Here is a 12,442-nt window from a genome sequence, read left to right on the forward strand (position 1 = left end):
CATCTCCATCTGCACCCCACACCGCCCTCTACAGCTGCATCCCATGATGGCGCCTCCATCTACACCACCATCGATCCGCCGCACCTCCGTTCTCTGTGAGTACCACGCCACCGTATCCCCTTATTTTGTTAGAAATATTTGTAATATGTGTACTGGTAACTGTCAGATGTGTGGATTTTGTTAGTTGTTAAATTTGAAATTAGTATATAATTTTTTTTCACTACATGCCACTAGCTTGTGTAGGAGGATGGCCTCCGGTGTGGGACAACAACGCAACCATGATGATGAATAGTTCACCAACTCTGACGATGATGATGGCACTGCCGATAACGATAGTAGGAACTTCCCCTCGCGAAATTGTTAGAGTTCTTTAGAGATGTTTAGATAATGTCTTATATTAGTGTGGTGTGTTGAAACTTATGGCGCTATAAGTTTGAGGTGTTCAAAATGTCATGTGTTCTGTATAAATGGATCATGCTAGGCTTCATGTTCTTGGTAACATGATTGATCATACCAAAAAATTAATAACCCGTGCAAACGATGGCCACATCGTTGTATACTTATCGATGGACTATTCCCCCGCAAAAAAAAAGGATCTATTAACTATGATATGTGTTCTGCTAAAAAAAAACTATGATATGTGTAGGTGCAACTATATGTTTTATTTCCTATGATTTATTTACCTTATGAAGATCTATTTCTTGTTATTTCTCTAGTTACAATTATGATGATTGTTGTGATATATGTAGCTGCATATCTGACTGATCTCTCGGATTTCATGTACTAATAAAATAGATTTCGCAGATTGACAGGCACATGGTTTCTTATTAGAATTTTTGCACATCTCATTTGTTTTATCATGATCATAATCTAAGAAAAATTAACATGTGACTTCTCATAAATATTTCATAATAACATTTTTATTTATAAATATTTATTGCTTACATTAACAACATTTATGTGGATGCAGCTAATCAACGCACTATGGTTTGGACAAGAAAACGAATACTTCAGATTCACATGGATGCTCCCTCAAAGAAAAAACGAATCTAGTGCATGGATGCGTTGGAGCTGAGCAGACCAATTAGCATATACATTAACTTAGAAGAATATTAAAACATGGTGTAGTGGCGCTGGTGGACTCCTTCCTAGAGTTGACACATGACGTGCATATATGCATAAATCTGTCAAATCGTGTTTATGTACATGTGCTGGGTACCGGATCAATTCGGCTCGAGAACCAACCTGAGGTTGGGTGGTTAGGGCATCTCCAACCCCGCGACCCAAACGGACGCGCTGGGCCGTCCGTTTTGGGCCGTTTGGGTAGCCGACCGAACACGTGGACGGAGCCCCGCGTCCGCTCGTCCGTTTGGGTCGCGCGGTGCGCCCAACGCTGCAGAAATGGGTCGCGTCCCCGTATTGTATGATTTTGCTTGTAAATTGGCTATAAACGTCAAATAAATTATAGAAAATGTTTCAAATGCTCAAAATTTATTACACAGTACATTGTCCACGCAATCAATGATAAAGTATTATTCAAATAACATGTAAAAACGTTACAAATGCTTTAGGCTTCGGGATTTCCTTCACCATTGTTGTTTGCAGCATTGTTGCCTACATGCTGCCACATGTGCTCGATCAAATCAGCCTGCAGCTGGTTGTGTACAGCTAGATCTCGAATTTCATGGTGTGCATGAAGAATGTCCTGGAATGATGCTGGACCACCTTCAGGAGTAACCAACTCTCCCTGGCCCTCCCAGTCATTATCAAAGAGTGAATCATCCCGCTCCACCTCAACAATCATGTTATGCATGATTACATAAGCGGTCATCACCTCCCACAGAGTTTGCACATCCCAGGCTCTGGCAGGGTGTCGGACAATAGCCCAACGAGCTTGGAGGATGCCAAACGCCCGCTCGACATCTTTCCGGGCTGCCTCTTGCTCTTTGGCAAACCTTGCCTCCTGCTCTGAGTTGGGTTTTCGGATTGTCTTCACGAGTGTAGCCCAAGGTGGATAGATACCATCAGCAAGGTAGTACCCCTTGGTGTAGTGGTGGCCATTGATCTCAAAATCCACATCAGGGGACTGACCGTACGCTAGCCTATCAAACACCGGAGAGCGCTGCAGCACATTGATGTCATTGTGCGAGCCAGCCATTCCGAAGAATGAGTCCCAAATCCATGTATCATGTGAAGCAACAGCTTCAAAAATTACTGTGCACCCCTCAGAATGACCGCTGTATGCCCCCTGCCAACCAAAGGGGCAGTTCTTCCACTCCCAGTGCATGCAGTCTATGCTGCCAAGCATCCCAGGAAACCCCCTGGAAGCGTTGATTGACAACAGACGAGCTGTGTCCTCTGCAGTAGGTTGCCGGAGGTACTGTTCTCCGAATGAACCGATCACTGCTCTGCTGAACCTGTACATCGCTTCCAAGCTGGTAGACTCACTCATGCGCGTGTACTCATCTACGAAATCACCGGCAACGCCATATGCGAGCATCCTAATCGCTGCCGTGCATTTCTGGTACGAAGAGAGGCCTACCTCGCCAATTGCATCCACTTTCGCGCAGAAGTAGTCGTCGTAGAGCTTGACGCCATCCATTATCCGGCGGAACAACAGCCTGGACATCCGAAAACGCCGGCGAAACAGGGTCGGCGTGAACAATGCCTTGGGTTGGAAGTAGTCGGTGAAGAGCTGGTCGTGGCCGCGTTCTCTTTTGCGGTCCAAGGCGGCCGCGCGCCCCGGCTAGGACCCCCGGTGCATGGGGATCTGCGAGACAATGTGCTCGTGGATGATCAGCGCAGCATCCGTGAAAAATTCGTCGTCGGAATCCTCGTCGGACGACGTGTCGATGAAGTTCTTGAAGAAGTAGTCGTCGTCGCTGTCCACCATGGTCTACAGATGAAAAGGGACAAATTTTAGATCGTCCATTTCATCGAACACCTCGCAGGCGGAGGCCATCCAATGCGTCCGTAGGGACCTGCAGGCAATGGCCGTCCCGGCCGACTTGCGGCCTGGAAACACGGTGCACGAGAGCTCACCTCCGGCGGCAACGGCGCAGCTGCTAAACGGCGGGAGGTCTCGCGACGGTGAGAGGACAACAGCGTCGGCGACGGCGTCCTCCGAATCTGCTACGAAGCGGCGAAAGCAGCGCGGGGCCGCGACCTATGCTTCCGCCCCGCTTGCCGGCGTCTCGACGACGGTGGCCGGCGTCGACGCCGCTCACAAATCGCCGGTCCTTGGCTGGCGGCGGAGCGGCGGGAGATGTGTGCGAGGGGTTTGTGTTTTGGGAGATAGACAGGCGGGCCAGGGGCGGACAAGGGGAGGACGCGAGCGGCCAGCATTCGGCGTCCACGGTCACGCAAACTCGTCCCAGATTTGGACCGGGTTTGGGTCGTCCCGGACGCCGCGGCCATCCGTTTTAGGGATGGGTCCACGCGCTGGGCCGCGTTTTTGTCCGGCTCGACCCATCCGGACGCGCGGGCGCGGTTTGGGTCGCCCCGTTGGAGATGCCCTTAGGAGGGTGGCCCAGGCCACTAAAGTTCAAACCCCAGGTTTGACATCTGTGTGTCTCATAAAGGAGGAATATTCATTCAGTGGGAGGCGACGTTCCCGTCGACAGCGAGGCGCCTGTGGTGACTTCGTCAATTTCAAGATCCAATCCACTGGCTCAGTCTTCCGGAGGTGCTCATAGGGGTTGGGTGTGCGTGTGTGCGTTCATAGGGGTGAGTGTATGCGCGTGTATGTGAGTGTCGGCGTTTATACTGTGTTTCTCAAAAAAAAAATCAATTCGGCTCCCGGGTGCGTATGCCTCCTCTACCAACAAAACATATTTCGAAATGTGGAAATATTTTGAATTTTTTTTTCTACATGTACATATCATATATGTGTGTTCATCAAGTTTGACAAATATATAATTTTTTTGTGGCCTATGTAAAAAAAAAAAAAAACTTATCATGTGAAAAGCCTTATTTTTAGCACTGAATTTTGTATTTTTTACACACGTCACATGATAAGTCTATTTTTTATGAAACGACTTTATAAGCGCATATCACGTAAAGATGCATTCCAAAATAATAGGAGCATACGCTCCCATGTTCTAAAACACCACTCCCGGTTGGGTACACATCTATCTTATCTATCTATTTGTATGCTAAAAGTAATACACGAAACTAGAGTAGAGCTGCCATGTTAATCGGTAATCCACATAAGTTAAAAAGAAATATAACGATCATTTTACTACTAACGGTTAAGATTTAATGGATCTAAGAGTTAAGCCAAACTAAAACACGTGACACTCCATTGCACATCTACACATTTTAAGGTATAAACATAAGAGATGTTAAAACAAAGGGAGCGCCTAGATATCAGGCGATTGATTTCTATTAAGTCTAAGTTGATTTCTTAGCTATTCAATTTGCATACGTAACTGTGCGCAACCGAGAAAATATGATCACATATATAACTGAGAAAATATTAGTTGCAACTTATGCGCAATTGAGATAATATCAGTTGCGACTAGTACGTAACTGAGAAAATATCAATTACATCCCGTGTGAAATCGGAAAAAATACAAGTTGCGGTATATGCGCAACTGCGTAAATACCAGTTACAACTCATGTGCAACTGATAAAATATCAGTTCTAATCTATATATAACTAAGAAAATATGAGTTGCAGCCCGTGTGTAACTGAGAAAATATGATTTGCTTCCCACTTGCGCTTCTCATATGAACACGGATCACGAGACAAATCAAATGGCTAAAAAATCGACTTATACTTAATTAAAAATCAGGTGCCTGATTTCTAGTAAAATTCGTAAAATAAAAGGTATAAACATAAGACTAGCCACAATGGTAGTATCATAAGTAGTATCATGCATGCCATGTTGGCAAAAATCTGATGTGGCACACCAATTAGTGAGGTGAGAGATGAGAGTGGTATCATAAGAGCAATTCCAATAGTGCAGCCGGGTACTGGCTATAAGACCAGCTATAGTCAGCTTATAGCTCACTTGTACAATAGTTAGCTTTAAGGATTGATAACTTTATATGTAAAAGGCCCACCACACATACTCACAAAGTGCCTATGAGCACGTGCAAGAGCTGGCTCTTGCATGAGAGCCCATCTCTCTTCTCTCTCCACTTCTCTCTCATCCACCTAAGCAAAATAATATTATTTTAATTTTTATAGCCTGCTGAGTCAGCCTTATTGTACTTGCTCTAATATGATACCGTATCATAGCACGTAAAACTAGAAAACTTAATGACAAAACACATCATGTACACACATTTGCATTGAGATTTTACAAAATATTAAATATGATGATACTATGATACTATCTTATGATACTATGCATTGTGGGGTTAGTATCATTAACTAATATCATATGCATGATACTAGTGTATGATACTTCCCATTGTGACTAGTCTAAGACGTAGAGAGTACAAACTAATTTTTGCCTGGGCCATTATTCCTTGTAATAATTGTAACATGATGTACACAAACAGAATACGACGGGATTAGCTGGCGGTGCCGCACCTGATTCAAACCGTGCAGCGGCCTAAATATGCGTGTTGCGCCTTTGGAAACGTGCGCGCGGAATATGATAGGACGTGACAAGAACAGAAGAACCAGACCAATATCACCTTTTTTTTAGGGTACACGAATGAGTACCTGAATTTTATAAAAGGTAGAAATATGTACATTAATTAGCGCCAAATGAAACACAAAAGGCGTGAAACACTCCAAAGAGGGAGGGAAAAAACTCTTTCACACACCACTAGAACTCCTACTCCCGCTCTACTCTGTGCCCTCCAAATCCTCCTCAGCATCTTGAATTCCTCAACAATATCATCAACGGTTTATGTTGACCTGCGACTTCTCGGTGAGTTCCGGAAAACTTTAGCATCCCTGTTCTTCCAAAGGGCATATCTAGGGGTGCGTTTGGATGTCAGCCAAAGTTAACCCTACCAAAAAATTGGCGAGCCCGTGAGATTTGGCTGTTGTTTGGAGTGGCACCAAAAAATCGACTCACCAAACGTGCGGATTGCGCGCCCGTGTAAATTTAGCCAACGCGCGGGCGAGTCGTGGGCGAGCAAAAGCTACGCCAAAAAATTGGCAGCCCGACTTGCCCTCTCTATCTGAGTGGGCCCCATGTGTTTTCCTTTTTAAATTGTTAGTAATAGTTATTGCATGCAGCGGGTGTTTTGACTGCTTAGCTAGTAGTAATTAATCGGTGGGTCCTACAGAATTAGCAAAGGCACACAACCAGGATATTCCGCGAACGGCTGCTACTTTTTTGTGAGTTTTTTTTTAGCTTTGACAGTTTCACTGCACCGTAGTATTGTTCTACTATGTATCTTGTCAAATTCAGATAATAGATGTGTAAATCCTTTTGAAAACTACCCCCTCTATTTTAAAATATAATAAAATTTTAAAAATAATTATATTTTAAAATGGAGGTAATTATTTTTCAGTTGGCTGCAAACCAAACACCAGGCTACCTTTGCCAACATTTTGGAAAGGATCCGTTGGCAACAAACCAAACAAGAGCCTTTTACCAAAATATTGGTCATGCCCTTGTGTTGGTCATGCCAAAAAATTGGCGGGGCTAGTTGGGGCTAAGGGGCCGTTTGGATTGTGCCTATGCGAACCCTGCCAAATCAGGGCGTGCCAATTATTTGGCGGAGGAATTTGCCGCCGTGGGCTGGCCAAGAAGTTGGCGCAAAAACTGAACCGCGTGACCAAATATTTGGCGCTGATCCAAAACATTGGATTCCAACCAAACGCATGCCCATGCCATCGGTCAACCCAAAATTTTGGTTGGGCAGCCCATGGCTACAATCCAAAGAGACCCTAAAACCAAACATACCCTAGCTGCGCAAATAAGCCCATCGATCCACTTCCTGTCTTGTTGTTGATGACATCTCTGTCTCTCCGACGACCACCAGGCCTCGATCATATCATAACTGTCAGGCCTATATCACCTTTTCAACCCAGAAATGGAAAGAAGCTAGAACCCTGGCTAGCTCTAGCCAAATAGGAATATGCTTTTTAATCAGCCGCGTTATCTTGATAGGCAGTCCCAGTATACATATCAGCTTTTCGTCGAAATTTTGACAGATCAGACCACCTGCCCAGTGAAATGCCAAAAAAAACCACCTCTGAGTGCAAATGTAAAACTATCGTGGCGGCACGCTGGCCAAGCGATACGTCGCACATGCCGCCGTAGCCGGTGGCGGCAAGACTTGCCACCGTGAGTGGTGGCGGCACGTTGGACGAAAGCTGGGTGGTGGGCCACGCTGACGTGGCATGTCAGGCCACGTCAGCGTGCCGCCACAGCCGGTGGCGACATGTTGCCACATCAGCGTGCCGCCACAGGTGGTGGCGGCAGGGTCCACCACCCGGCGTCGCGGACGAAGCTGCCAAATTTTCCCACCTGCCCTCAGATTATTGTAGAACAATGATTGATTTTTCGAAATCAACTACCAAATTTAGATGCAATTACATATGCTTATATAGAGTAACTAGGTTTCCCAAAAACTACGACCAGATTATCTATGAAAAGTTACACGGTTTTTAGATATAATTACCAGGTTTGTTTTACGAGTTCTCGGTTTTGAGGTTCTCCGGGTACAACTGTGAAAATATTTGCCAGATTTTCCAATATTATACTTGTCACCAAACTTTTTAAAAACAGCAAGCTAGGTGTTTATAAATAACTTTCTTTTTTCAAATTCCCCGTGGCCAACTAAGACGACTAAAACGGTCCCTATAAGACACTAACTATATAAGAAAGGTATTTCTTTGAGCTTCCAACTTCCAAGAGCCCAAAACAGTGGCATCAAGCATATATTACTAAACTAGTATGAGACGTACTAAATCATGCATGTTAAGGGATCAATTCCATACCGACTCTACCATTATATTACACTAGGAAGTTTGCAGCGTGCGCCGCGCCCTTGTTGTCTGCAGTGCGACATTATTTTTTTAAACGACGTTTTTAGGCTTAAGAGTGCGGGATTCCTTTTGAAAAACAGTTGAAGAAACATCTAGAAACTTGACCGCACCCTTGTATCAAGATCGTTGGTTACAATTTTGTAGAAAGAATACAATATGTGGGTTGCTGAAGTACCGTCGGAGTGCCAGTGAAATAGGCGGTTGATGGTGGAATGCTTTTGTTTCTAGATCGTTGGTTAAAATATTATAGAAATAAAACAAAATCTGGGTTGCCGAAATATCACAGAAGTGCCAAATTTTTACACCTAATACTCCATAGATAGTTCGAATTGGATAGCAGCAATAATCAATTTTAGCGTGAATTGTTTTTGGAGGGGAAGTCCGCCGCAAGGCCGGCTAATCGTACGCAGCAGGAGCAAGGGAACTCCCCTGGTTCAGGAAGGCACATGAGTCCGAACGCTATTATGAATGTGCGACCGACACTACACTACGTAGGTACCTGCGCATGCAGAATCTATCTATGGCAACCACCCCTACTTTTAGTAGATGGAGATGCGCACCTAGAAAAGACGGATGAAAGAGAACCCGCCCTTCTGACTTCTTCTCTTGTCTGTCCTTTACGCAAAGCGATCTATGGTCTCAACAAGCCTGTAAAATAGGCGGCGGATGGTGGAGTGCTTTAGTTTTCGGTGTTGCTACAAAAGAAAATGGTAGATTTCTCCAGCCGAAAGAGGCAACGGGTGATGGAGTAAATCTATCTTTCTGAAGTTTCTTAGAAGAAAGCCATCCCATGTGAAAATGTGACGGATGGTGGAGTAAGTATATTTTTCGATGTTACCGTAGAAGAACACAACAATATTTTTCGTGAGTAAAAGAGGGGGCGGATGTCGGATTTTTTTATCACCGTTGAAGCATTATGCACGACAAAAGAAATATCGGTGGGTAATTACTATACAGAACCATGATTGACGTTGAAGGTTTGTGTAAAAATTACTACCCTTATGCGTCATTGCAAAATGACCGGCGGAAAAATATGCGGCCTTAAATAATTAATAGTAGATAGTTAACACTATGCTTCATAGTTGACACCAACAATGTTCAACATGTCTACTAAGAAATTGCTTTCTAGGAAAACATAGGTTGTTGCTGCCTCACCAAAAATTACTACTGAAACTAAACTTGAGGTTGAAAGTACCACGACGTTGCACCGTTGAGAAATTATTGTCGTTGGAATATGTGCCGTCAAATAATTAAATATTAGGTAATCGACGATCTATTTCGTAGTTGACACCGGAAAATTACTGTTGACGTTCAAGGATTGCACCGAAAATTGTTTTTTGGGAAATTATAGGTAGTTAGCGTCTTGCAAAAAATAACTGCTATATTGTTAACGCGATAAATTATTACGAAAGCTAACTATTTCAACCGATGATCTACCGCAAGAAATTACCATTAGAGTCTTTAAATATTGTTAGCTTGAGAAATTGTTACGAAATCCGATGATCTACTGCGAGAAATTACCATCAGATTCTTTTAAAAATAGTATGAGAAAATTTTCAAAATCCAAAGAAGCAAAAATACAAGGTGTGCACTGTTGACTGTTCATGCAGGTGAACAGTACCCAAATGAATGTGGTGAGGGCAAACCCATCGTCTTTTATATATAGTGACGATATACTGCGAGAAATTACCATCAGATTCTTTTAAAAATAGTATGAGAAATTTTTCAAAATCCAAAAAAGCAAAAAAAAACATGGAGTGCACTATTGACGTGCACTGTTCATGCAGGTGAACAGTACCTAAATGAATGTGGTGAGGGCAAACCCCATCGTCTTTTATATATAGTATATATATATATATATATATATCTTACTAGTAAGAGTGGCAGGATAACAAAATTCTGTATACGTAAAAAACTAGGTAGAGAATGATGTAGGGTCCTACCTTTACTGTCAAATGACCGTGTAAGAGTGTGGCAGGATCTATGCCAACACGTGTAGCAGACTAGCAAGCCCCAGCTCTTGAAGCCCATAGTCTACTGCTAGTCGGACGAGCGAACGAGACCGCCGCACGCCAAGAAGTTTGTGCGGCGCGCGCTTACGCATCCAGGAAAAAATGGCTTGTCCCTGTGAGTCATCCGTTAGTCCAGTTGGAACTAGTCCTTGGCAAGTTCACACTCACTGCATATGCCATTGGCTAGCAGCTTAATTCATCACCAGCTCTGCAGCTGGCTGCTATATAAGCTGAGGAATACTACAATGGGTAGCACAACGTAAGCTGAGCAATACTAGCTAGAATGGCAAGCATGGTCGTGGGCGCATCATCCTTGCCTCGATGGGGTAGCTGCTCTCTCCATGGCCTCAACACTGAGGTCCGCACGGGGCTAGACAAAGACGCTCTCCCAGGCGTTACCGGCGGCGGCATTAGAATCCCTCCGTATTTCTGGGGCGAGGGTCCGGTGGCCGACGCCGAGCTTGGCTTCCCGGTGTACACAGGCTACTCGGAGGCGAGGGCCCTGATCGGCGAGGGAGCCACGGAGGATCTGGCAAGGCTGTCACGCCAGGCCCAGGACATGGTGGCCGAGATGTTTGCTAGCATCGGCAGGGACCAAGAGGAAGCGGCGCGCGGGCCCAGGGTGGTGCAGCTGCGGCTATCGCCGGAGCTCGCCCTGTGGAAAAGCATCCAACACGCAATCGGCAACGTGCTTCCCCCTAAGGGCAAGGGGCTGAAGCAAGCCTCACCGCAGGTGCTCGCCCAGCTGGGCGCCACCGACTGGCCCGAGGCCATCACCACCAACAATGCCCTGTTCGGCGGCGGCAGCACTGCCATGCTCATTGGCGCCGCCGACCTGCACACCATGTTCTCCAACTATGTGACCGACATGGCCGTTTACTACGAGTATGGGTACAACCATGTGTTCCCTCACCTCCACGGGATGCTGCAGGATGGGCTCGCCGACGCCCACGCGCTGGCCACCCCTTGCGGCCAGGAGCGCCGGGAGGCCGTCGCCGTAGGCCTCCCCTACATCCAGGGCAAGATCGCGATGGAGGTGGCGGACAGAACACGTCTCAAGGACTTCTCCGCGCAGATGGATCGTCGTGCCGCCCAGATCATTTTCCTCTTTGACTGCAGCGTGCTGGGCATTGGAGCCGAGGCCACGGCCCGGGGCTTCGACGCCGGCGCCGTCATGAGCGACCTCATCTTGAGTGTCAACAGCCACGACGTCCTCGACGTGGGCTCCGACCTGGTCAACTCCGAGATCATGAACTCATTCCTCAACGTCGCCGACATCGCCGCCTCGGGCGTCGTGAGCGAGCCGGCGCTCCGGGCCATCTACGACGCATACGCTGCCACGGGCGCCCGGCTGTTCACCCAGAGGTGGCACGAGCCCTCGGCCCGGATGGTCGCCAATGAATACATCTGGCACATCGCCAACGACCGGCACATGCTCTTCCGCCGCGCCCTCCTGGGATGGCCCATGGCCCGCAAGTCGCCGGCGTCACCCCAGCGTGAGGCCGACTTCGACGAGGTATTCGACGCCGACTTCCACACCACCGGCTTCAGCAGGCCCATCGACCCCGAATACGCCTGCGACGGCGAGGAAACCTGCAACCATGTGCGCCGGTTCCTCGACCGCCAGGATGAAGACCTGCTCAGCAGCTTCTGGTGGTCCCTCGTCACCGGGCCGCTTGAGTACATCCGGCAGGGCGAGGTGGACGAGAAGCACGAGGAGCACCTCATCGAATCCTCGCGCATGCAAATGGCCCAGCTCTTGTCCAAGGGCCTTGTCCTCGAATTGACCTGGCTCCTCGCCCATGCGAGCCACCATGCCTGGCAGGTGAACTACATGTACGAGGCCGCCATGTTTGGAAGCATCTTGGATGGGGGCGCGTTGATAGGCAAGCTTGACCGGGAAGAGAAGGGCTCCATCGGCTGATCCAGGCAAGCTTCTCCGTGATTTCGCTGCCCTACCCAACGCCGACACTGTTATCTACATGCTATCCTAAACCCTAAACTTGGTTACTGCACCAGCTTTTGCGGATGAGATCCGCCAAGCTGTTACCGTATGTCATCTTCACGGCCATGTATTTCGTCTTTTTTATGTGTTTTTTCTATTTTCCCATGTAACCGTCTCTACGTTGTGCCCTCCTTTATCCAGTCATCAATGGTATGTCAAGTTTGTTTCTCGAATCGTTCATCTTGTATTTGTTATGTTAAAAAGTATAAGGTGTCAGTGCGGTGTTAGGGCATCTCCAACCATGCGACCCAAACGGACGCGCTGGGTCATCCATTTTGGGCCGTTTGGGTGGCCGCGCGGACACCCGAACAACGCCCCGCGTCCGCGTGTCTGTTTGGGTCGCACGCTACGCCCCAGACGCAGCGCAAATGTAACAAAATAAATGAAAATGAAAATGAAAAAGGAAAACAACAAAAAAGTAAATTTAAACTAGTGATTCATTAAACTTAGCCCTATTTTGGGC

At 46.7% G+C, this 12,442-nt stretch overlaps 1 protein-coding gene across 1 annotated transcript; it reads left to right on the plus strand.

The window, feature by feature from the left end:
- The first annotated feature begins 10,222 nt into the window (after nt 1–10,222).
- On the plus strand, nt 10,223–12,152 carry LOC127323685 (uncharacterized). Its single transcript, XM_051351791.1, has one exon. It carries the CDS (start codon nt 10,258–10,260, stop codon nt 11,896–11,898), a length of 1,641 nt encoding a protein of 546 aa, XP_051207751.1. The 5' UTR covers nt 10,223–10,257; the 3' UTR covers nt 11,899–12,152.
- The last annotated feature ends 290 nt before the right edge of the window (nt 12,153–12,442 follow it).

The sequence above is a fragment of the Lolium perenne genome, chromosome 4, assembly GCF_019359855.2.
Source record: "Lolium perenne isolate Kyuss_39 chromosome 4, Kyuss_2.0, whole genome shotgun sequence".
NCBI lineage: Eukaryota > Viridiplantae > Streptophyta > Magnoliopsida > Poales > Poaceae > Lolium > Lolium perenne.